The sequence below is a fragment of the Leopardus geoffroyi genome, chromosome E3 (assembly GCF_018350155.1).
Source record: "Leopardus geoffroyi isolate Oge1 chromosome E3, O.geoffroyi_Oge1_pat1.0, whole genome shotgun sequence".
In the NCBI taxonomy this organism is placed as follows: Eukaryota; Metazoa; Chordata; class Mammalia; order Carnivora; family Felidae; genus Leopardus; species Leopardus geoffroyi.
Genome location: NC_059340.1, coordinates 38,127,587 through 38,153,652, shown reverse-complemented (window position 1 = coordinate 38,153,652; position 26,066 = coordinate 38,127,587). Strand labels below are relative to the sequence as shown.

Here is a 26,066-nt window from a genome sequence, read left to right as displayed (position 1 = left end):
GTCTTGGCCTTGTGCTCTCAACAGTCCTGGTCACCTCACAGCCCTCTGCCCAGAGCCAAATCTATCATTTGGTCTTGTGATTTTCTCTCAGAAGTGCTTTGGAGGTTTCCTACATTTTGAGATAGTTTGTTTATAAATAAGGATCAAGAGCATTATGTAACAATTCATGGTCTAAAATACAAATGTGAATTTAAATACTTTTATTGATAGGAATCTGTTTCCTGTTTTATATTTTGAGGATCTGCAAAACTTTTATTCAAAAAAGGATTAAATGGTGGGGAAAACTTGTCTTCAACTCGTGACCAAGCCAACCCACTTCACAGTTAAGATGAGGGGTAGGGAATGAGCTGGCTCAACCTGGGGGCCGATTGCCTACCTCCCATTAGCCTTCAGACCAGAAGCCTCAGCCCCAGTGGCTTGCTGTCTTGCTTAAGGGAGCGAGGATATTTGCCTGCAGGGTGGGATGACCCTGAGCTCAAGCCAGGGGGCTCCAGCCTGCAGACCGTGTGGGCAGATGCCATGGTGTGGAGACGGGTGAGACCAGGATCAGAGACAGTAAGGTGACCCTACAGTGCAGTGAAGTGGACTCATATCCCAGCCAGGTCACAGCTAGCATCCCAGGGCTCGTCCACCTCCACACTGGATTCCCAAGTGGCTTACTGTCTTCTCTGGGCAGTCAGTGGGTCATAAGCGCTAAGACCCTGAGGACTCAAGCCCCTGCCCTTTGACCACTTCTAGCCCCACCCTCTTTCCCTTGAAGAAGGAAGCCAGGCAAGAGAGCAGAGGCCCAGGGCAGGGGAGTGAAAGGGCCAATTTAATGAGATACTACAAACTGAGAGCAGCCATGATTCACAGTGACAGGAGGCCATGCAGTGGCAGTGCGAGACGAGGAGAGGGGCGGCGGGTACAGCGGTCCACATGATCAAGTTCACAGACAAACCAGGAAATACAGTGTGGGCTCAGGCCCAGGGCAGGTGTCCACCAGGGCACTTCCGCCACGTGTGGCTGCTCCTTCCTCATCCCCAGCCTGTCCTAGTCCAGTGCCACAGCTGCTCCTGCTGCAGTACCTGCTGCTGAAACAAGCACAGTGACAGCAAGTCAGCCAGGAGAAGGGGCCCAGCGTTTACTGGGAGGAGGATCCATAAACGCACTGCAAATCTGAGCGTGTTTGCCAAGCGGTCCCCGTCCCCGCCAGTCCTGGCTGGGCTACGCCAGCCCCTGGGCAAAGGTCTTGCCCACACACAGCAAGGATGTGGTATAGGCAGATGGGCTAGGCTCCTGGGCGTTCCTTCTGGCACTAGCAAAGATGGGTTTGTGGAGGGGTGGCCAGAAAGGGAGCTGGGCAGGGGCCAGAGGCAAGTCCCTTCTTGGCAAGCGGGAACCTTAGCTGCTTACCCCATTACTTGCAGGTGTGGTAACCTCTCTACCTTACCCCAGGTGACTCCTGGGCACTTGGAAAAGGTGTTGAGTTTCTGAGTTCTGAGGGCCAGAGTCATTCCTTCTAATACTCATGCCCACCTCTGGCACCCCAAAACAGAGTCAGGCCTTACGTCCCTGTCCTGCTTGGGTCCACTCCCCCTCTCTCAGCCCAGCAGATCAGAAATAACCGTGGCTACAGATACAGCCCCAGTGCAGGCCCCAGTTCTGCTCTGGCTGCTTTTGGTCCCAGGGAGAGTCTGGACCAAATCTATACTTTGTACAGAAGAGGAATGAGAGCGACCCCAGCAGGGAGACTGTGCGAGGAGACCCTTCCCAGTTTATCTTCCTCATCACAAACACCAAGCAAACCAGCAACATGCGGCTCAGTGCCATCCGCCTGCCACTCGCTGACCCTTGGCCTTAAATCCAACAGAATTTTTGCCGAAGAGTCAGATGCTCAGGGAAGGGCAAGCCAAAAAGGACAGGACTTCCAGGGGACCGGTGGAACGGCTTCCATCCCCAAGTGGGAGCGGGGAAGCGAGCCACTGAGCAAGGGGAGCAGAAGCACAGGGGGCCAGACTGACAGCAGGGAGTCCAGTCCCGGCTCCGTTAGCACAGGCGCTTGTACGTGTAGATGTAGGCTTTGCAGCTGGGGCACGTGTGCGTCACGTCCTTGAAATCGTTGATGAGGCAAGGGATCAAGCAGCAGCCCAGATCACACCTGAATCAGAGACCGGGAAGGCAGGGAGGTCAGAGGAGAAGGCATTGAGGGCACCCAGGGCACCCAAGCTTACTCCAGCCCCTACCCTCTAGGCGCCCACACCACCTACCCCATGAAGCAGCAGAAGAAGCCCAGCACGAAGTTCATCAGGCCAATCTCATAGGAGATCTTGGTGGTGATGGCCTGCTGGCAGTGGGGACATACCGTCTGTACAGGTGCACCTTCAAAGATCTCTCCCTGCAGCACCGTCACCGTGGTGGCGGCCCCTGAAGGAACTAGGACTGTGGCAGTGTGGCCCCCAGGGCCAGGATAGGGCCCTGGCGGATAGGGCCCTGGTGGATAGTAGCCCATGGGTGGGTGGGGGCCTGGAGGAGGGTAGAAACCTGAAATGGCACAAAAAAACAGAACAAAGACGTGGCTGGCTTGCCACCTGCCCCACGTGAGAGGTAAGCACAAGGCCCCAAGGACCCCAGGACACAAAATGAGGCCTCAGGGACCAGGTCCTGGGCCAAGGTGACCGTGACAGTCTCCCAGCCCTTCCTGGTCCCGACCCTGTGAGCACCAGGACAGAGCAGCTACTTGGTCCAGCCAGACGTGGCAGAGCTGGGAGAAGGCCTCATCTCTCCTTGGTCTCCGCCTCATGTGTGTGCTCCCTGCCTCTGGCACAAAGGGGACGGGACGCTGTGTCCCACAGGAGGGAAAGCCTCGCCGCACACCAGCCCAAGGCCCTCTCACGCACACAGGGCTCTCCTTCCCACCAGCGTCAGATCCTGCACTGAAATACCTGGGGCCGCCTGTGCAAGAGCCCTGGGACTTTCTCCAGCCTGAGAAGTCCTTCTGGAGAACTGCTGGGTGAGCAGGAGCCCAGACCTCCACCAGACTCCACGCCCTGGCAGGGAGAGGCCCCTGCAGCACCCATGAGTCAGTACCTCTCACAGGCCTGAGGAGCCCTCCCAGGAGCTAACCCTACCCCCAGCAGGGCCCAGGGCTCACATGGTTTGCCCACAACACCTGCACAGCAGCGCCTTGCTCTAGGACACTTGTGCCCCACCCCTCAACCATCCACACCGAGAGGCAGCCCCCCCCCCCCCCGCCCCTTACTAGAGAACACACGGCAGGCAGACCACCTGCCTACACCAAAGGGTGAATGGCAGCCCAGATAACACACTGGGTGCTGGGCAGGGCAGACCCTGTGCTCCCCTACCCTACTTACCTGGAGGCATGTACGTGCCGTCTGCATTCATGTGCGGGGGGATGAAGCCGGGCTGAGGCATCGCGTGACCTGGTGGCTCATAGGGTGGGGGACCGATGTCTGCGGGGGGCATCGACATGCCTGGTGGGGGCTGCATCACAGCTGGGGAGGTGCGGCCTGGACAGAGAAGGGCAGGAAGAGGGAGGTCAGAGGGCAGTGGCTGCAGAGTCAGGCACCAGCTTCTAGGAGCTGGGACCATCAGGGGCACTGAGCCCTACCTGGGGTAGGTGGGGCTCCACTCTTCTCCTCCAGAAGGGGGGCCGTGGGGCCTCCAGGATAAGGAGGGGGTGGCTCGTTGGACATCTCTGCTGCTTCTCCTGGGCCTGGAACAAAAACCCAGACGTGAACCAAGCTCCCAGCCTCTGCATGCTGGTCAGGCATCGGCCTGTGACCGTCCTCGGAGCCCAAGCACGCAGCCTCCCGTGAGCGCTCCCACAGGTGTGCCCTGCCCTTGCAGCTCGAGTGTATTTTACTCCTCCACGTAAATCTCCGTGCTCTGGGTGGGGACAGGGCTTATGGACTAGGACTAATTCCTTCAGGAAAGGGGTTTGGAGTCAGTGGGCTCCCTCTAGGCCCTGGAGATGCCCCACCATTGCCAAGGATATGCCAGGCCCAAAGCCACCATCCTGCACCATCACCCATGCCCCTGCATCCGAGCCAGAGGGCAAGGGTGCCCTGTGAGGGCAGAACATGGTAAGGCAGACCCTCCCTCCCTCCCTCAAGGCAGCAAGCTGCCTCCGTGCCGGAGCATTGCGTGGCTTGCCTGTGGGAGAGGATCTGGGAGACTTGTTACCTCGAATCCCAGGCACTCAGAAGGGGAAGCAGGAGAGGCTCCTTCCACTGCCACGCAGACACGCAGGCCTCTGGGGAGCTGTTGGGGGGTGGGCGGGGGAGAAGAGGCAGGCCTCAGCCACACTCCCTCCCCCATTCGGGGCTGGTTCTGCCCCTCCCAGCACATCACCCTCCCACTTGCCCACCCACTCAGGTCCCCTTCCTCTCCGCTGCTGGTCCCAGGTCCCTCCCCAGCAGGCTCAGACTGGCCCCCACAGACCCGCAGCCACTGCAGGAAGAAATGAGAACAGGCGTCTCCCTACTCCCCAGCTCTCACAGCCGCTGTGCATGCAGCACAGAGGCCCTTGTGCTTGTTGAGGATGGGTAGGAAAGAAGATGCAGAGTGAAACATTTCCCTCACTTCTTTCCCTCCCAAGGCTCCCTGAGCACCTGCTGCTGGGCCCTGGGGAGAAACGGGAAACCTGGGGCCTTCCTGCCCTGGGTTGGCACCCTGTCTCCTTCAGCAAGGCCCCTCCTTTTCACTGTGCCCAGCATAGAAGGCTAGAAATTAGCATTTTGAAGTAGGGCTTCATGTTTTTTTAAGTGAAATAAAATAATAGGAACTAACTCTAAACAGGACAGAGAGACATGCAGTGAAACCATCCCTGTCCTAGAGGCCCACGAGTGAAGTTCAGAGCCACATGGGGATGAAGGGCCCCAGACGACCCTACGTAGGGGGGGCAGAGGGAGCCTGGAGCCTCGTTAAATTTCACACATCAGTGGCAGGGCCTGAAAGACCAAGTCCAAGCAGCAAAAGAAATAAAATGGATATCAGTAAAATTAAAAGCTTGGGTTTCAAGGGCACCACCAAGAAAGTGGAGAGACTGCACACGGCACAGATTTTTATACATCCTCTACCTGCTAAAGAACTTGTATTTACAATATCTATATAAAGAACTCTAACTCATTAACAAAAAAACCCCGTTAAAAAATGGCAAAGGATCTGAATACACATTTCTCCAAAGATAAAAACAAATGTTCAATGAGTACATGAGAAGCTGAACACCTAGCCAAAAGGAAATGCAAGTCAAAACCACAATGAGGTACCATTTCTTGTTACCACAACGGGAAAGTAACAAGTATTATGTAGAGAAACTGGAACCCCCACACTGCTGGGGGTGGGGCACACGAAAGCACAGCACCTTTACACTGCCTGGTGGTTCTTCAAAAGGTTAATACAGTTAATTACCACATGACCCAGGTGATTCCCCTCCCACGTGTGTATACAGGAGAACGGGGAAAACACACAGAAACTTGTACACAAACGTTCACAGCAGCATTCTTCATAGTAGCCAAAAAACGTACGCAACTGACAGCATCCAACCACTGATAGGTCGATAGCCCAACTGTACACGTGCTGATGTGTGCCCACAGTGGAATGCTACAACCTGGATGAACCTGGAAAACAGGCCGCTCAGTGAAAGAGACCAGACACAAAAGGCTACATACAGTGTGATTCCTTACATCCAGAACTGGCCAATCCAGACACAAGAATCATATTCATGGGTGTCAGGGCTTAGGAGGTGGGGGTGGGCAGACAGTGATGAATATGGAGTTTCTTTTTGGTTTCCTTGCCAACACTGGTAGTAATGATGGTTGCAAAATATATTAAAAACCAGTGAATTGGGGCGCCTGGGTAGCTCAGTCGGTTAAGCCTCTGACTCTGGATTTCAGCTCAGATCATGATCTCACAGTTCTAGAGTTCAAGCCCCTATCAGGCTCCACACTGACAATGCAGAGCCTGCTTAGGGTTATTTCTCTCTCCCTCTCTCTACCCCTCCCCAGCTCAAGCTTGTCCTCTCTCAAAATAAAGAAAATTTTAAAAATACAAGAGTGAACCGCACACATTAAATGGGGAAATCATATGATATTTGATTATGTCAATAAAACATTAAAAAAAAATTGTCCGATCTCACGCAGCCAGTCTCTCTGTATATCCCTGCCTGTCTTATGCATAGTCACCCATATTTTTATATAGTTGCTGGTGTGACGGTTTTAATATGTATCACGTGTATTTTCTCCATCTTACAAGACACCACGACCATCAATTTTAATATTCCCTAAAATGGGCCCATCACGGTTTACCAACCCTTATTAAGGCATTTAGAAGGCTTCTTGTTACTTTCAGAAAAAAAAAAAAAAAAAGAGAGCGAGACAGAAAACCTTTGGCTAACACTCTTTCATTTTCTTGGGTTATTTCCTTTGGTCAAACCTGCCAGAAGTGAAATTATTAGGTCCAAGGGTATGGCCACTTTGTGCTTTTTGGGAAGGATGATGGCAACTTACAGTACAAACTTTGGATACTACTGTTAATTGCTAATGTGTAATGTTAAAATGACAACTTGGTTACTTACTTCTTTGACCACTATGAAGCAGAACATCTCCCAAGAGTTTATATATTATGACCTGTTCTTTTGAGTTGCTACTTCTAATAATCCTTTAAAGACATGGAAACCAAGAAAAGATGGGGACTTATCCAAGGTCATGTGGCATATAAGAGGAGGAGGAGACTTATCTGCGGTCACATGGCATATAAGAGGTAGAGTCGAGTCTAGGACCCTGGCACGACTCTCCCACCAACCAACCCTGCCTGCAGGAGAATTTCAATAGTGCACGGTCAAGAAAGGGAGGCCACAGAGTCTCTAAAGGGCATCACACGAGGTCTGCTTAGGCAGGACTGGAATGTGTGTGCTGGGCCTGGGGACCCTTACCAGCCCACCAGGCGCCCTCCCGACGGCAGGAAAAGGCAGCTTTCCTTAAGAGACTTGACTTGCGTCGGCGGAACACTCTGTATTACACTAAGTCTCTCTGATAGGGGCCAATACCTGCCTTAAACTCCTATCCTACAACCATCTGGGATGCCCCTGAGGTGGCACCACTGTCTATCTCCGGGTCCCAGCTCACCAGGGACCCGGCCAGGAAGAAGAGCTTCTCGGGTCCTGGGAGAGAGGAACCAGCCTGGGTCTTCCAGGCACCCCCGTGTCCCGGGGCCACCTGCGCACTTGTGCCACCTCTGAAGACACAAGAGTGGCCTGCCTTTTCACCATCATCACTAGATCTAATTCCATGGTTTCTGAGAGCACGAGATTCTGCTTCTGGAATTCCACCGTCATAATGATGGCACGAGCCCGCCACACAGGGCAAGGCCCTCCCCTGGTACCCACCCGACTGAGTCGACCACTGTTCCTAGAGCAGGCACAGCTGCCAGCCACATGGACACCTGCAGTGTGCACAGGGACACTGCCACTTGGGCCACAGACCGTACCACCACCTGCCTCCATGCCTCCCTTGCACAGCAGGGCTCTACTGCTCCCCTGTCTCACTGCCTCACCCCTACTCCCTCCCCTCCCCTCTACATCCAAACCGAACCATCTTCCAGCTGCCTTCTGGAACTGTGACCTGTGGCAGAGACTGGGGTAGGCCCCTTTGGTATGGAAAAAGGTTTCTGAAAAACGGATCATCAACTTTTCTGGAATTCAATCTCCACCCCCCAGCGCCTCCCAATATAAAACCAATGTGCATGCCACAAAACTGCATCATGTGAGGTGTAATAAAAACTGTAAGACTGCTATGATCTTAAAAAAAAAAAAAAACAAACCCAACCCACATGTCCAAAAGCACAAGTTTTCCAATAAAAATGCACACTGCTCAAATTAAGCTACAAATGCAAACGTGTAATCTGAGATCACACCCTGGTTGGAGCATGTATCACTAGAGGCTAGGGAAGGCCACCAGACCCCGTCCCCATCAGTTTGCAGTTCCCAACAGAAGAGGGGGGTCTGGGGGCCAGGGGTCCTGGGAGCTCAGTGAAGTCAACATGCAGTCCCGGAAACCCAAGACTGGCCTCTCAGTCTCCCAGTCCGGTCCCCAGCAGCGCACGGGTGTGAGGGCAGAGAGATGGGGCACCCAGGACACCAGGACTCCATGAGCCAAAGCACATCACACAAGAAGGATGATTCTTTTTGTTGTTAAGTTTGTTTATCTGAGAGACAGAGTGAGTGAGCAGGGGAGAGGCAGAGAGGAAGAGAGAGAATCCCAAGCAGGCTCTGTGCTGTCAGCATGGAGCCAGATGCGGAGCTCAATCTCACAAGCCGTGAGATCATGACCTGAGCTGAAACCAAGAGTCACACGCTTAACCAACTGAGCCACCCAGGTGCCCCCCAAAAAGGACAACTCTTAAACGAAGTGGTCATGTCACAGAGTCACAGTGCAGGCACCCCAGTCAGGGGCACGCCCCATGCAGGCTTCAAGGGCAGTGTACTCCAGGAACACAGACCCCCCACACCTTGCACAGCCTCAGAAGCCCAAGAGATGTTCCTGAGTGAGGACCTGGTGAGACAGTCTCTGGACACTCCCAGGGTGGTTGCTATGGGTGCTAACCTGTCCCCCTCAGTCCCACGGGGCAGCCCTCCTACCACCCCCACCTTGAGAAAGTAAGCACGCTCCTGTCACACCTAGGGTCACACATCCTTACAATCACAGTGTCAGGTGTTTTCAATGGCTTCTCTTTAACGTTCAGTTCCTGTTTCCCTGTTTTCCAGTGAAGGTCTAGGGACACTGAGGGATTTCCCACTTAGTCCTGGATGAAAGTGATGCCCCAGCCCCAACAGCTCCTACTTTACAAGCCGATGACCCTTGGGAAACAGAGCCGCTTTCCAGAGGCTGAAACTAAGCAGGATCTGGAAATGTGTGCAGGGTGGAGGTTAGGTTACTGGTTGGCACCTGGTCACAGGAGCCTCGAGTCAAAATGACAGAGGACATCAGTGTCCCCTTAACTGCATTTTCAGGACTGAGGCTGCCCTGGAAGTAAGAGTCCTGACCTTTGCTGGGGGAGGGAGGCAGCTTGGGCCAGGTGGCTCATGAATTAGAAGGCTCAAGACTCCTGAGAAGGTGCTGTGGACTGTAAGATACACCCTGTGCCTGCAGCACCCCCCGCGCTGTCCACTGTGATTCTTTGCACACTCATTTCCTTGAGATCAGCAAGAAAACCCTTAGAATGGAAAGGGCCATGGCCTGCCACAGGACAGTAAGGCCCTGGGGAGCTGAGGACAGATTCAGGAGAGCCCCAAAGGACGGGGGCAGTATGCCCAGGAGAGAGGTCCCGAGTGGTCGCTGGCAAGAGATGCATGGGCAGGCCTGCACATGCTTCTTGGCCCACTGAGAGACAGGATGGGGCCACCTCAGGCCCAGCCTGGCCCCCACACCCACAATCAACATAGGCTAGGACCCACTGTGCGTCCACGTAGGATGGAATTACTCAAGTCACCCTAAACTGAGATGAAAGCCACCTCCACGTCTGTCTGTCTGTGGACCTACGGCTGGCCTGTCTCTGCCGTGATCTCATTTTCCCAAGGGCAGCAGGTGCTAAGGCTTCTGGGGGGACGGCATGGATCTCCCGGGCACAGAGCCAGGCCCCTTCTGCAAAGCTGCCCACAGCTTCCCTCAGCCCCGTGGAGTCCTGAGTGCCACCTGCTGGACCAGCAGCCACTGGAGCCTGGCCCCACTTGGCACTCAGCGCAAGCCCACTGCAGAATACAAACTTCTGCCCTGCACCCCAAGGTGGGTTCCACCCTAAGCCGTACCACAGAGAATAATCAGGCCTAACGCCCATGGACAGGTTCTTGCTTCTCCTCTGATGAGCTGGAGGGGCCAAGTGAGGCTTCCCCAGGTGTGAGGAAAGAAATGATGTCCTGAGGTGCCTGCTAGGGGCTTTAGGCTGTGGGGCCATGAAACCAAGCAAAACTGTCTTACTGCCTCACCACCCCTACTCCCGCCCCACCAATCCCAGGCCCTGTCTGCATCCAACACAATACTTTAAGCAGATGAGGAACGGGATAGCTCCAAGGACAGGACACGGTTCCAATGTGGGGGCAGGAAGGCAAGAACCCAAGACCCCACCCCCCTTCTCCCATTCACAGCACGGCAAGGATCTGCCTCATGTCAGTCACCGGTTAACGGGAAAACAGGGCATACATGGAGAGTGTGGAGGTCTGGAGTCAGCCCTGGCCTTGAAGCCGATGGCCCTGAGCGAGTCACAGACCCTCTGTGAGCTTCGGTCTTCCTGGGACTAGAACCCCTGCCTCCTGACCAGGCTGCATGAACAGTGATAATGACAGGCGCCTGGCAGACTCACTGTGCAGGGGAGCAGAGCCCTTTAGGGTCAAAACACACGTCTGCTGGGGGGAACAATAAGGCTATGGAATCAGACAGTGGTGAAGGTGGCAGAGCTCTTTCAACATACTAAAGCCACTGAACTGGGCACTTTATCTTTATTTTAGAGAGAGCCTGCAGTCGGGGGAGAGTGGCAGAGGGAGAGAGAGCATCTTAAGCAGACCCCAAGCTCAGCATGGAGCCTGACTTGAGGCGCGATCCCACGATCCTGGGATCATGACCTGAGCCAAAATCAAGAGCTGGACATTGAACCAACTGAGCCATCCAGGCACCCCAGACTGTTTACTTTAAAAGGGTGGATTGGATGGCATGTGAATTATAATTACATCCCTCAAAAGCAAAACCCACCCAGGTGTAGCTATCTGTGTGTGCACCGTTATAAACCAAAGAGACAGAGAAGAAACACCCAGACCAAGATCATCGTCTCTGGGGTTGAAGTCTGGCAGTCACGGTCAAGAGAAGTGAGACTTCTTTCATTACACACATGTGCAAGCACACACACATCTATTAAACAAAGAGGTATCTGTATTATTTGCTTGACTAAAATCTTGAAAAGAATACACTTTTAGGACAGAGCAGCAATGGGCAGCTTTGGTCCCTGGTGACACAGAGGAGGCATTCACCTCCTGGTGCACCGATTTCAGCTGCTTTCCTCTGTCCCCTCACATCACAGGGAGGAGTTACAAGCACAAGACCTCGGGGCCCTGGGAAATGCCTCTGAGCTCCACTGTGCTCCCGACTGTTCACCCTTTGCTGCAGAAGCTGCTGCTGATCCAAGGCGGGCTTCCCACGGGAGCTGGGTGGACCCGGGCCCAGACCTGAACCGTCCCCCGCACACCGCCAAGAGCTACCCAGCCCTGCCCCCACAGGACCCCAGACCCAGGGCAGGGACAGAATGCCTGGTGCAAAGACCCATCTCTTCATGAGAGGGCTCTCCTGGAGGACGGAGGAGGGGCACGGGCAGAGGACAGTGCCCAGAAGGAGGAATTTGTGACCTCGGTCTCCCCAGGGGCCTGCAAGAGCAGTTCTCCAGTGTTCTGAGTCTCCGGACTCCCTCACACTCAATTGTTGAGGACTCCAAAAAGGTTTTGTTTTTGTGGTCTACCAATACTGGCCATACTAGAAATGAAAAATGAGGACTTTTTACAAGTATTTATTCATTCATTAAAAAACAATAAATGCATTACATGTCAACATAAATAGTTAAAAGAACTACCTTCCCAAACAACTACCTTCCTAAACAACTGTAATGAGACAACCGGCATTGTTTTACATGTTTGGAATCCTTTTTAATTTCCGGCCTACGAGAAGTCTGCTGGGTTCTCTTGTCTGCCTCTCCCTCCAGTGGGCTGTGCTATGTTGTTTTGGTTGAAGTACTAAAGAACATCCAGCTTCCCACAGATAAGTATCTGGAAATGGGAGGGTCATTTGAATAGTCCCTTCAGATCCGTAACTGTGGACATTCTTCCATACCACAGCCAAACCTGACAAGTGGTACCTTCTCAAAGGTTAGCTACAATATGGAATCTGAATCCTTAGTGAATTTTTCCCATGCCTGGTAACAATTCATTCTTCTACTCTGCATTTCGAATGGCTCCTTTACACATGCATGGCTTCTAACTGCACGCGTGGCTCATCTGGAAAACACGGAGCCCCAATTACGTAGAGCTAACAGGGCTGACACACCTTACGATACATAGCATTCCCCACCCTCAAATCACACCATAACACCTCCAATCTCATCAGAAGAGTCTAACTAATGGGAAACTGTCAAGCTCACAGCGGCAGATACAAGTTTCCCATAATTCTGACATCCCCTTGAAAGTTCATTTTATCATTGGCCACAAACAGAAGAACAAATTTATCACTGGAGACAATTCTAAAAACAGAGGGCAATTGTTTTCCTTGAAGTAGCGGGCTCACTGTTCATTTTGAAGAAAACGCCCACTAAATCTCCAAGCCTAGGTAACCATGGTCTGTAGATCAGTCGTTCTTTTAAGGAAACGTGGAGCACCACGAAAAAGCGAGTTCAGCTCACCAGTCAAATGACTATACATGTGCTTCTTCCTGGGGCATCCATCATACTTGGTGTGTGCATTGATCTGTCACATGTTTCATCATGTAGAATGTTAAAAAGATGTGTACTCGAGGGTCAGGATTATTTAGTAAAATTAATCATTTTTACTGCTTTCTCTCGTAGGAGTCATGGGTGTGGTGAACAGCATCCCAACAGCAGTTTCGTGCCCTCGCTGCTTTTGCACCACAAAAGCAAAGCCAGCATGCTGAGAAGGGCGATGCCACGTCTTAGCGTCACTGGATTTGTGACCGTCAGACTCCCGGAAGCCTCCAGGAGACCGCACGCATCACCGCTTGAGTACTGCTGGGCTAGGGGAGCCCGCAGACTGGAAGGGGCTCCACGGCCAGGGAGAGCTGGGAGAGCTGCAGTGGCCCAGCCGGTGAGCCCGCCCCGCCCAGGGACGTGGGCTTTCCAGGAAGCATCTGACCAGCTCACACCAGCTGACCACTTTCCAGCTGTGTGACCTCACCGTGTCTCAGATTCCAGAGTTTGTAAATAGAGGAAAGCATGCCTACCTGGGGGGGTTGGAGCAAGGTTTAAGGTCAATGGTGTGTGCAGGAGCTCAGGACCTAGCACAGAACACCGAATAATGGCACCTGCTATTATCATCGTTCACTCTGAACAACCTGCAACAGGAAAGAAAAGGAAACAGGCACCAAGGCCTCTGCCACGCAGCTCCTGCCCCTGCAACTGCGGGGGTCCCGGTGTGTGCGCCCCACAGGATCCTGGGGTGTCTCAGAATCAAACCCCCTCTGAGTAGCTCAGCCCCGCAGAGTTCCTTGGTGACAGAGCCAAGTTGAGGCTACTTGCTCCGTGGGACTCCTGAAGAGATGCTATGTATGAGGTACCAGACGGCTGCTCCCAAAGGGCCCACCTTCACAGGCAGTGACGCCCCTGGGAAGGGTGCTCAGCCCGGACACTCTGGGCATCTGCCGAAAGCCTGGGGCAAGGTGGCCTGGCGGCAGCAGCTGCGGGACCTTTCTGAAGGCGGGCTGGCCTGCGCACTGCCCCCCTCTGGAGGAACCACCTTCCCAGCAGCAGTGGCACTAGGAAGCCAGCTGGCCCCAGAGGGGCTCCTCTGTCCCCAGGATGCATGTTCCAGGTACCTGGCTTGGAGCAGGACTTTGGGATTTGTTGGGGAAACTCAGCTTTCCACGTTGCCCGCAGCCTCCCATGTGCTGGACAGACAGGCACCCGCTGCCCAGGAAGGTTAGAGGCCCGGGGTACACAAGCCAAACACCCTCTCGGTGTCCAAGAGCCACCCAGAAAAGGGGGAAGGAGAGCCCGCGTTGCCCCCTGCTGAACCCCCTCACAGCAGGCCCGGCCCACACGTGAGTGCATCATCCCAACCTTACCTGCCCTCCCTGGAGGCTGTGTGAGAACTGAGACATGGATGTGGAGAAGCCACGGAAGGACCAGGCCAACGGGAGGTGTCAATGACTGGGGGACTTACTTGCCAGGGACGGTCACAGACTTCCGGGGCAACACCATGCACCGTTCTGTTATCCCAAGCCCCCCGGGCTGGGCTTAACAGTCTGTGTGATCGCCACTTCAGAGAGGTCCTTGCAGGGTGGGACGGTGCTTCTTCTGGGAGTAACCAACTGTTGGTTCACAACAGTAGTTGTGTAGCATGCAGGAAGTGACAGCACAGTCCCTGCCTTCCAGAAGCTCACAATCAACCGGGGGAAGACAGGCATTAAATAACCACACCAAACGCCAAACCTAACTACAAAGTGTGCAGTGTAGTCTAGGGCACTTTGAAAGCACAGAAAAACTGGACACATTCTGGGGGTCAGGGAATGGCTCTCCGAGCAAGGCAGGAGGAGGTGGAGTTAATGAGACCAGCAGGCCAAGGAGGGGATGGGAGCAGCGGCTGGACGGGGAGTGACAGGTGAAGGACAGAGGCCGCACCACTGTGGGTGGCCAGGTCCCAGCCTGGAGCCCCTGTTCAAGCTGCACGGCCACAGGGGGCTGCTCTGCCGGAGCACACAGACCGTGGACCCCCATGGGGGAGCTGCACCAACAGGCAGGGTCAAGGGCCGGGAAGCCCATAGCACCTCCACAGCAGCGCCCTGGCCTCTTCTTTCCTGGCCTGTGATCCTAAATGGTGCCCCGCATCCCCAACCACTCAGTCTTCAGGAACAAAGATGTCAACTTTCTTTCTCAACCAGCAATAAAGTTTTGAGAGCACAGGGTTCAATGGCATCCTGCCCACTATGACAGACTGTAGGACCTTGGACAAGTTACTGAATCTCTCTGAGCCTCAGTTTCCTTACGTGGACCAACACACTCCATTTTTATTCAGGGCAACAACGTCTTAGCTAAGATACTCCCAAGCCTTTTGTCCAGTCACCTGTGATCACACGACTACACTCTGGCCAGTGAGTCATAGAGTAGTGATGTAAGGACTGGCAGGAAGGTGCTAGAGGGGAGCCCACCTTTCGTCCTCCTGCCCTCCTGTCCGCTGCCTGGAATATGGATGCAGCAGCTCCCAGAGCCATGCTTGACCACGAGGTGACCCTGGGCATGGAAGCCACACCAAAGACACGTGACGGTGCCCAGGCCGTGGAAGACCAGAGACACCACGCAGGCACTGAGACTACCACTTCCCATCTCTTCCGTGTGAGAAAGAAACAAACTTGCTTTAAGTTGGTTTCTTTGGGTTTCCTCGTAAATGCAGCCAGACCTAATTCCAGTAATCAAAGAGAAACAGAAGTGCTAGTTTTCCAGCAATTCTCATACTACAGTAGGAAATTACTTGTGACTGGTAAATTTCAAGTTGATTATTCTCAAGGAAGGAATACAAGTGTCATTAAAAGTATACAGTGCTGGGGTGCCTGGGTGGCTCAGTTGGTTGAGCATCCGACTTTGGCTCAGGTCATGATCTCACAGTTGATGGGTTCAAACCCCACGTCTGGCTCTGTGCTGACAGCTCAGAGCCTGGAGCCTGCTGTGGATTCTGTGTCTCTCTCCCTCTCTGCCCCTCCCCTGCTCATGCTCTGTCTCTCTCTGTCTCTCAAAAATAAATAAATGTTAAAAAAAAAAAAAAAGTGTACAGTGCTAGGGGCACCTGGGTAGCTCTGTCAGTTAACCATCTGACTTGGGGTCAGGTCATGATGTCACGGCTCGTGGGTTCAAGCCCCGCGTCGGGCTCTGCACTGACAGCTCAGAGCCTGGAGCCCGCTTCAGACTCTGTGTCTCCCTCTCTCTCTGCCCCTCCCTGGCTCATGCGTGTGCTCGCTCTCTCTCTCTCTCAAAAAATAAACATTAAAAATGCTTTAAAAGAAGGTATAGTGCTAGTTAGGCTGAAGGTATGTCGACAAGTGGTCCATAGCTGAAAAGCTCCCATCGTGGACTTCCCATGGACTTGGCTTTCTCTAGCCTCCGCACAGGTTCACCAAGCAGGCCCTTGAGCTGCCAAGTTCTAGCCCCAGAGGGCCTGGGAAATCCTGCCTGTGGCCCATTTCCATTGTTCTTACCGATGGAGGCGGGATGAGAGACAATCCTTCCCTCAGATAGCATCGCTGGTGGCTGCTAACGACGTATTTTTACACGTGAATAGGGGCTTATCTGATGCCAGGGGAATTCTAAATATTCAAAACAAGCTAAAGACACGGAAAGGACCAGAAAGCAGATCTGGTTTTCCCATCTGCCTCTCTCATCCCACCCAGCCTGCACGCTCCTCCCTGATCACGATCACCGCGCCAAACAGCTAGTACATCAGCCCAAGCCAATGGCCCCACGAGCCATCACCGGTGCCCTTTCACAGGGAGGCCTGCGCCCTCAAGTCCCAGGTCAAGCTGAAAGAACAGAATCCTCACCCGGTGCCCGGACGCCAGATCCCACACCAGCCGTCTGGTCCCCCAGCTTTCTCATGTGTAACATGGCAGCAGCAGCCCCTGCCCCCCAGCAGACGTGTGCAGAGGCATAAATGAGGCTGGGAGGAGCACACAGCTCAGAGCCTGTCACACGGTGCTCAACGCAAATTCTTGCTCACGTCACTTGTATTTATGGAGCCGCAAGCAGAGCATGAGAAGTCCACAATTAAAAGAGAGAAAATACACTGGTTGCTCTTAGAAGCAAAATCAAAAGGCAGACAGACAGGACTCAAAGAATGGGTCTAAACTAAAAAGCAGTAAGACCTCCAGGAGCTGTGACGATGACAACGGTAATAACTGTACAATTTACATCATGCTGAATTCTTGTCAAAGCCTCAGCAAACCACTCTGAGTCCCCGAGTGTCAGGAGCACGCGGGCCACAGCAGAGCAGGTTAGTAGGGCTTGTCTGGAGGACAATGTTGCTACCTCTTCATTCTATTTGACTAATTCCATTTCAAGGCACTTGTCCTAGAGATAAGTGAACACGTGAGCAAAGAGTCACATGCAAAGTGTTTGTATGTATCAACATCTTGTGTTCCACCAAAGGGACTGGTTACCCACGTGGTTTATCCATACAGCATAATATTTTTCGCCCCAGAACATGATACAGACCCATTTCAGAGGTAGAAAGGTTGTCTTTTTTTTTTTTTTTAAGTTTTTAATGTTTATTTTTGAGAGAAAGAGAGAGGGAGACAGAGTATGAGCAGGGGAGGAGCAGAGAGAGAGGGAGACACAGAATCCAATGCGGGCTCCAGACTCTGAGCTGTCAGCACAGAGCAGAGCTCAAACCAAGAACTGTGAGATCATGACCTGAGCCAAAGTCGGATGCTTAACCAACTGAGCCACCCAGGCACCCTGTGATTCTACTTTAAAGATATATATTTACATACAAATTACACACCAAATGTGAAGAATTGTTTTCTCTAGGTAATAAGATTTTGGATCACTTGTTTATATACAAACACACATACTGAAAGTTTTACCTGTAGTTTCTAATTTTTCTAGGATGAGCGGCTCCTTTGACTGGTTCCTTCCCAAAAAGGCTCATAAATGTAGGCATATTCCTCCTCAATCCTGAAAGATACCTCCAATTGTAATCGAATTTTGCCTACAGGAAAAGCAATAGTCCAAGAAGCACACCCGAGGACTGTCGATTTCCCAGCTCTCCTCTCAGAAGCGGTGTGACAGTCTTCACGCTGGTCCCATAAGAGTCTGCTAGCAGGAGCCAGTTCTCTGGACCAGGGCACCTTGCGTCCTCCAGTAAAACTGAGGGTCTGGACCCGTAAGCTGGAACATAAAGGCTATCCAAGGAGTTCTAACCTCAGAGACCCTGCCTGGGGAGCCAGCAGGTCACGTGGCAGAGGAGGGCAGGAAGAAAAGCCCAATGGACGCATGTAAAACTGAGACGGACAAGGTTCCTGGGCTCGCCTGAGGCCAGCAGCTGGGGCAGGCGCTGGTAGTGCAGGCCAGGCCTCTGACCTGTGGTCCAGCATCTCCTCCGCCTTCAAAGGTGCCCCCCCGGCAGGATGGGCCTCCGGAGCCTGACAGGGGAGGAGGAGGATGGAACGAGGGTGGAAACCAGACAGAGCCGCAGCCCCCGATGAATACACCGGTCATCTGCACCTGTCCGACAGGCAGGGCTTGTGAACTAAAGGGCCAGCTCATTTTAGAAGCAGGAAGAATCTACAGAACCATCACTTAGACAACCAGGAAGCCCTGAAAAGAAGGAATCCTTACCTCTGCCTGCACTGAGCTGACACAAAGCAGTCTTTGCATTGACTCCATTTTAATCAGTTATCTCAGATCAAGACATACCATTCTGATCCATGTAAAAGCACGAGGCCCTACGTGCAACCAAGCCACATGGCCACGACAGTCACGGCCACCCGGCTGGAAGAATCTTACTTCAGACACAAATGACTACAGCGTCGTTGCTGGCCCAGCAGGGGAGCTTAACCAGACCTTATCCAGGTCTCCCTGCCCAGAGCAGTGAGGAAGTATTCGTACATCATTTACATCTTTCCTGTTCCAGGGCATTCTCCCAATTATCTTAAACAAAGCACAGCTGGGTGCAGAACAGGAGTTGCAACAACCTCACCAGTGCCAGCGTGACATGCTGCTAGAGGTCGTCTGGATGGCACCAAGTGAAAAAAGCCAAAACCAGTCAACATGTCGCAGATGAGTAATTCTTCCTGGAGACCACTGCAATGGTTGGATGTTGTCAGAGATAAGCATCTGAAGAGCACACAGTAAGAAGCTATGTTGCAAGATCAATGGAAAAAGCTGAGAAACCAGAACAGTCCAGGGATACGCTCTCCAGTTGAAGCGTGCCAGTCAGGCGGGGCTGGCGTCCACGACGACATGATGTCCACAAAGGTGAAAGGGAAGAGTGGGAACAAAAGTGCTCCGCACGTGAGTGAGGAAACACCTAACCCGTATTTTGAATTACCTTACAAGAAATAGTATATGGAAGGTTAACGAAATTCCTTTCACTGTCAACGGACATCTGGCCCAAAGAGTTTACTCATGCCACTTGGGACAAAAGAACTATTTTCGATCTTCTCCTTGGGAAAATGGGAGCTCACACTATATCTGGAGTTGCCTTATTTATGGCCATGTGCATACTTCTCTATGAGTCACACATCTAGAGACCACCTTTCAGCCGGCCCAGCTTCTCGGAGAGGGGTCCGGCCTTGTGCCCGATGTGCGTTCGACGCACCGGTCTCAGCCCGGTCTCTTTTCTCACACGTACTCAAAAGTATGCTCCAGCGGATCCCACACTCCCACAGAGGGCTGCGCACACGGGAATGCCACCATGAGTTTACAGGGATTTCACTCACCCAGAACTGAAAGAGAAAACAACTCAAGTGAGCTGACCAGTCCCCCTGCTTTTCCCTCAGTGAAGGCCAGGCTGGGGAGGACCAGAACGTGGGAACACGCGCGGCCTCGTCAGGAGCCCAGTTCCTGCAAGCCTCTGAGCTCACAGACAACTCAAGGCCTCTCCAGGGCAGGTGGACCATGAGGTGTCTGCTCCACCAGCTGACTTTAGAACCCAGCCACTGAATGTTCAGTTGGGAATTCAACCCTGTATTCAACAATGTATTACCTGTACTTCACGGAGCACCAGGGCACACGCAGACCATGGTCCCTACACCTCAGGACTTTACCAGCCCTTACAAAGACAGGACAGCTGAAATGCAGACACACTATGCAACTTTCTTCAATACATAAAGACCCAGCACACCTATAAGCCAGGCACTACCTACGCCCTGAAGATGGGGAAAGACATGTCTTAACAGACCTTACATTTGGGGGGAGATAGAACACAGAAACAGGTAAAGATTACAGTTGTCAGACAGTGATGCATGCCATGGAGGCACAGAGAGCAGGGAAGGAAGTGCTACAGGGATGCAATTTTAAACAGGGAGGGTTTCTCAGAGTGGGCAGCCCTCAGGCCAAAGATGGGACAGGCCACGTGCACAGCTGTGCAAAGAAGGTCCAAGCAAAGAGGGTTAAGTGCAGAGACCTGCAGTGTGCCCACACCACGCTGGGGGCTGGGGAGCATGGGTGCCAGGAGAGTGGGAGGAGCTGAGGGCAGAGAGACCGGCCCTCAGGGGGAGGCAGGCCAGGGCCTCAGGCAGCTAGAGGAAATCCACTTTTATTCCAAGTGAGATGGAGGGTTTGGAAAATCAGGTTGTCCGTTTGTCCCACGGCTCTCTACTTCCTGCACGATGCCTGGTGTACTAATGTGGGTCCCCAAAGTCCTGACATCAACAGGGGGCTGCTAGAGGTTGGGAACCCTTAGCACTCAGCCCCCACCTGTAGGAGGCATGCCTTCTTTTTGGCCAGTTTGAGTGGGGCCACAGAGAAATGGGACAGGCAAAGCAGGTAAATGCACACAGAAATACACATAACCACAGCTTGTCTACACAGGACAGAAACTGAGGCCTGAGCCTCAGACAGCAGAGAATGCCCCAAGAGTCCAAGAGGTGAGAAGGGGTCCGAGGTTCCAGCCTGGAGCAGTGCGGAAGTCTCCCAGGACCGGCAAGGGCCAGCGTTACCAGCACAGCTGTCACTATCTAAGTCTGTCTTTTCTTTCTTTCAAGGGATTTAGATTCTTCACTCCTTAATTCAGCCAACATTTCATGGACCCCTCCATGGAGGTCACTCATCTTGTGGTCCCCGCCCTCAGGGAGCTGCACATCCTGCGACCAAGCCAGCTCACATTCAGGAAGAATTTGCAAAAGATACTGAGCAAAACCCAGATGAGAACCCAGGACAGCAGGTGCTCCAGGTGAGAAGGGGCTTCTGTGGGTCAGGGCACTGGAGAGGCTTCAGGCCATGTGGGCCCTGCAGGAAGGAGGGTGGGGATTCCAGGCCTGGGACACCAGAGTCACCATGAGCAGAGGGGAAACAGAACACTAGGGTCAAGGGCTCAGCTTCCCCAGAAGAACCAGCAGCTCCCGGATAGCACGGACAGGGTCTGGGGCCAGTATCTCCACAGCTCTGGGAAGCACGTCAAATACTGGCTGACTCGGTGGATAAGTAATGCAGCCTGGCTGGTACTCTGGGCAGGGGCTCTTCCCCATCCCATAGGTCCTATGTCATTAGCAGTGCCCCCGTCCCCAAGACGGATGTCTGAGAGGTGTTCCAGACTCTTTTCTGGCCCTGCTCTGGCAAGCCCTGCCAATGTCATGGTTCAGAAAGGTCTGAGATCCACTTTGTCACCTACTGGTCAAGGTCTAAGGGGGAAGAGTCTAGACCTGGCCCCATGTTCCCTGTCTCTCCACTGCACTCTACTGCAGCCACCCAGGTTGCAATGCGCTCTTCTCCAAACAAAGCAAACCCCACTCCTACGAAAGGACCTTACCCAGAACCCTCCCTCAACCTCCACACACCTCCCCGGACCCCTCGCCTTCCCTGTGACTCCCTTTACACTTTACTCACCTCCCAACCAGAGCAACTGGGGGGGCTCTCCCACTTGGGTCCCCACAGGCCTTGCCCAGCCCCTGGCATGGGTATACAAAATAAGCGAGTCCGTGAGGGTTGAGGTCAGCCTAATCAGGTTTCCTGTGCTATTCCTGGCCCAAATGCCCACCACCCACAGCCACGGGGCCAGAACACAGCCGTAGCAGAGATAGAGTCCCTGATTTCCTGATGAAAGCGCCTTTGTTTATGGTCAAAAATCCAAAAGACCCCTTTTCTAGAGTCACAGGCAATGCCCTGGAGCACTTTTCACCATGAGGCCAGGACAGCCCATGTTCCCCTCAGCATCACCCCCTTCAGCCCTGCTGTGCCACTATCTGGCCATCTTCCGAATCATTCCTCAGCTGTGAGACGCAACACAGGTGAGGACGCTGCCAGGTGGGCCCAAAGCAGGTACAGAGAGAACTCCCTGCAAACACAGCTGCATTCGCTGCTGCCTCCCCAGCCTCTAAGACCTTTGCCCTTAATACTGATTAGGACTGTGACAAGTTTCACTTCCTCCCGGAGGAACAGAGGGTTCGAATTCTCCCCAGACCCCACCCCGACACACCTTCAGCCCTCTCTACCTCCTCTGCCTTCCCTGGCCTCTATTTCTCCTTCAAGCGAAAACAAAGACATTGGAAAAGATGTGAATTCAGACTGAATCAACACTTATTGGACACATCATGTATCCAGCACAACCCCAGTTTTTACTGGACCTTCATGAGAACTCGTGGTAAGAATCAATGGTGCTGGGGCTCCCAGTGGCCAGACCACAAAGGGGACATGAAGGGGCTCATAGTACCCATGGATAAGGAGCACCAAAATGACGATGACAAACGCTTTCTGGAAAATTGATCCGACATTCCCAAAAGACATCACAACCACTTTTATGGAAGCAATCAGGTCACTGGACTTCCTTACCCTGCACTGCATGGTTCTGTGCTGGTTTTAGTTCGTCTGACATGAGGGGACACTAATCTTTTAGTGAGAACAGACACAGGACTATCTCACCTGGGTGTTGCTTTTCACCTATCACAGATGTAGCAAGTGAGGTTCTGGGAGGGCAAATGCCCGGTCACACAGCTTGGAAGCGACAGAAGTGCCCCCAGCACAGTCTGCCGAGTCTAGACAGTACTGGCCCCAGAACCCCACCATTGTCACCAGAACCTGATGACTCACAGAGCAGGAAAGGTGCTTGGTCTGCAGGCTCAAGAGCAACCAGACCTGCCTCTCCCTGGGTGGGCTGCCCTCTCCGGGGAGAGGCTTTGCCACAGGCCCAGGCCCAGCACCCCTCTCCTCTGCAGCACTAAATTGCAATGCAGTATTCCCATCTCCTGGGGAGACGTGCCTGGGAGAGTCCCGACTGCAAGGATGAGAAGCCGGAAGCCGTCTGTGGGGTTCTAGAAACTGGCACGCTCCCCCTCTGTACACTCCATTTCCAAGTCCCTTTGTGGAGGCATAATAAACCTCACGCCACCCCTGTGAGCCTGGCTCTCCTCTCTCCTCCCCACTGAGGGCCAACATTAGCTGCTGAGCTCCCCCTGCATGCTGCCTTCCCACCAGCGTGACCGCTTCCATTCATGTAAGGACAAAGACATCAATATAAGGTGCCGTGACTCTAACCGCCACAGTCCCCTGTGTCCTACATGGATAAAAAGATGTGCATGCCCTTTGAATGGTGTTTCTGAAACTGGAGACAAATTTCCACAGGACTGGTCACTTCTCTCCCTCTCAGACAACCAGAAAGGATTAAGGGTTGGTGTTTGTGGCTACAGAACAAAGTACTCAGCCCAGGGGACTCCAAGCTTGTCAACTGGGCTATGCAGCGCTGTTCCCTTGGAGCTTTAGAAAATACACCAAACAGGCAGGCTCAAACCAAGCAAGCTTACTCTGTGAAGAGCAGAGACAGAGTATTCAGGCTGACAACCTATCACTATGGCTGGCATGATATGCCGGAGCAATCTATTAGGATACATTTCATTCGTGGCCCCTCAAAACAGTTTTGGTCCCTGACATATTACTCTACGTCCCACACTCCATGTTTCTGCTCTTAGTGATTTTGGAGCCATGGGCCGCAGTTTTCCAAGTCTTTGTAAGAGCACGTGTAAAGTTCTTTCCTGGTTCCACGGGCCTATCCTATGGAAAAACCTCGAAACTCCTTCAGCTCCACAGGGGTGGGAGACAGAGAGATAAACCTTCAACACCCAGGACTTCTGTTAGTTAAAAAACAACATGCAAGATTCTACGACTCTATTATATACGTGTTTAACTATTTGGGAGGGACACAGACTGATGTCCACACTGACTTTGACATACATAAACAAACAAGGTGGCCTGTTGGTTAGATTTGTGATAAAATCCAATAAAATATTCTAAATTTTAGGTGGTGGCCTATGGGCATTCAGCGTAAAGTTCTCTCAACTTTTAGGTATCTTTCAAAATCTTCATAATTAAATGTGGGAATTGAGGGCAAGGCAGAGCTGGCACACCTCCTCCCACCCAACTCCTAAGTCAGCCCGGAGATAAGAAACAAAGTGCCAAGGAGAGAGGTCACACTTATCCTGGCACTGCCCGCCTTCCAGGAGGGACCAGGTTACATGCAAACCTGGTATAAATGCTCTGCCCCAGGACCTCCGTCCTTCACTTTGATAAAGCTTCTCAACCCCAAATGTGACGGAGAATTAGCTGGGGAGCTTATTAAACAGTCCTGGGCACATCCCATAACTGCTGAATCAGAACCCGGGGGAGGGGGGGCTGCCCCCAGGAACCAACCCGTTTAACAAAGGCCCTGCCCTGGTGATTCTGAGGCAAAGGATCTCAAACCCACACAGGAGAAACTCAGAGTCGCTAGCTCCTTACCTGACACCTGTTGAGAAGCCTCCTGGGAACATTTAGAGGAAAACAGAAACGCACACCCACGAACAAGTGCCCAAAGCCGGGCTAGAAAAAGCTGTGAGAGTTCAACTACACCGAGGTCCTCGACGGCACGAAGCCGGGCTCAAAGCCAGGCCAGGTCACTGCCTCCGGCAGGGCGCGGACGCGGAGACCTACAGACGTCGGCGAGCGGGGACGGGCGGGGGAGGGAGAGGCGCGCGGGCCCCTCGGGCCTGCCAAGGTCACCGAGGAGCTCAGCAGGGGCTTCCGTCACAAGGACCCTGCCCCCGACCCCCTTTCCTCGAGGACACAGCCGCCGCGGAAAGCCGGAGACGGTATTTCCCCGACCTTCCCTACTGGGGATGTGCGAGAGGTGATGAGCGAGCAGGACCCCGAAGAGCGGGCCGGCAGCCCCCAGGGCACCGGGCCCCGGCGCCCGCCCGGGCCTGGCGAAGCTGGAACCACAGCCCCACGGGGAGCCGGCCAACCCAGCGACGGTGCGACGTCAAAACCCCGAGGGCCGCTCTGGACCGCATCAGCTCCCGCTGCGCCGCCCCCGGGGACCCTTTACCTCGGGAGGCCGGGCGCCCGAGGCCGAGCGAACGCCAAAACAGGCCGGGGTCCAGGCGCTGGGAGGACGAGACCCTCAGCCCCGCGGGGCTTTGCGCGCACGCCGCCCCCCGCCCGCCCAAAGGTCTCTGGGAGATGTAGTCCGTCTGTGCGCCTGAGGCGCGCTCCGCGGGCCGGGGAGACCACAGTGCCCGACATGCACCGCGCAGGCGCCGCAGGCGGGGGCTGGGGGCTCCGCGGTCCGAGGTCATCCCCCCTCCCCCCGGGGGCCGCAAACGCCCAGCCCTGCTCCTGGGGGAGGCTCCCTGGGAAGCTGTCTCCAGTAGCCGAGGCGACTCACCGACCCCGCGGCACCCGCTGCGGCCGCAGCAGCAGGAACGGCCACCCCCGCAGCTCGCCGTCGCGCGTCTGTCAGAAGGAGGCGGGTAGGCTTTGGAGCAGGGCGTCACGGTGAGAGGCGGAGCCATGAGGTCAGCGCGGGGGCGGGGCTTCTGGCAACACGTGACGATCCCTGGTGAAGTCAGGGTGAGCAGAGGCGCTTCGGCGAAGGCTGGACACGTGGGAGGGCTGGGATAGATGTGTCCAGCGAAAGAGGAGCCGGAAGCTAAGGGAAGGACCCAATTAGCGCTCCCTCCCACCTTCCGGGCAGCAGGGCATCGGTCCAAGCAAGGTGCACCTTCCTTCCATTATTTAGTCAACAAATGCTTATTGAGAGGAGGTGCTCTGAGTTCTGCGAATGTGCGCAGAATGGGAGAAGCTTTAGATGCCTGGTGTGGAGGGGCCAAGCTGAGGTCAGTTAAGGCAACATTCTGCCTTATTTTAGCTCTCATACCGTGAAGTCGTGTCTTTGTGTATGTTTAGTACCACGTCTTTTGCCTTCTTGCGCTTTTTGTTGATTTTCCTGTTTAAAATGGTGTCTGAGCCTAGCCCCAAAGCACTGTCCAGTGTTCCTAAGCACAGAAAGGCTGTTATGTGCCTTCAGGAGAAAATACCTGTGTTAGAAAAACTGTTACAGTTATAAGTTATAGTGGTGTTGGCTGTTAGTTCAGTGTTACTGAATCAGCAGCATAGAGTAAATAAGATGTCTTTAGATAGAAACATTCATAAAACATGGTTATGTACTGATTGGTTAATGCAAATGTGACCGGATGCTGGCAGGAACCCTACCCTGTATTTCTCCTAGGAGTGGTGGTTCACTACTCGCTAATCCCGTGTTTACAGTGACTTCATACAATATAACTACCACTAATAATGAGACTCCACTGTTTAGGATCAGTTGACATTTTAAGGAATCATTATGATTG

General features: G+C 53.4%; 2 protein-coding genes across 5 annotated transcripts in view; one reads left to right on the top strand and one right to left on the bottom strand.

Moving 5' to 3' along the window:
• Window positions 1-792: 792 nt before the first annotated feature.
• Window positions 793-25,211, bottom strand: CDIP1 (cell death inducing p53 target 1). Of its 3 annotated transcripts, none has more exons than XM_045461343.1 (6): window positions 25,103-25,211; window positions 4,186-4,263; window positions 3,611-3,715; window positions 3,354-3,509; window positions 2,250-2,523; window positions 793-2,140 (listed from the first exon to the last, which is right to left on the bottom strand). In XM_045461343.1, the coding sequence occupies exons 3-6, from the start codon at window positions 3,693-3,695 to the stop codon at window positions 2,029-2,031; spliced, it is 627 nt and encodes a 208-aa protein (XP_045317299.1). In that variant the 5' UTR covers window positions 3,696-3,715; window positions 4,186-4,263; window positions 25,103-25,211; the 3' UTR covers window positions 793-2,028. The 3 variants fall into 3 exon arrangements, with proteins under 3 accessions (XP_045317299.1, XP_045317300.1, XP_045317301.1); XM_045461344.1 differs by lacking the exon at window positions 25,103-25,211 and adding an exon at window positions 24,764-24,873; XM_045461345.1 differs by lacking the exon at window positions 25,103-25,211 and adding an exon at window positions 24,178-24,689.
• Window positions 25,082-26,066, top strand: part of CE3H16orf96 (chromosome E3 C16orf96 homolog) — a 53,835-nt gene continuing 52,850 nt past the window's right edge. Inside the window, exon 1 of one of the 2 annotated variants that reach the window (XM_045461326.1) lies at window positions 25,082-25,212. The gene's annotated coding sequence lies outside the window, so the exon portion shown is untranslated. The remainder of the gene's footprint in view (window positions 25,213-26,066) is intronic. The other variant, XM_045461328.1, reaches the window with a different exon arrangement.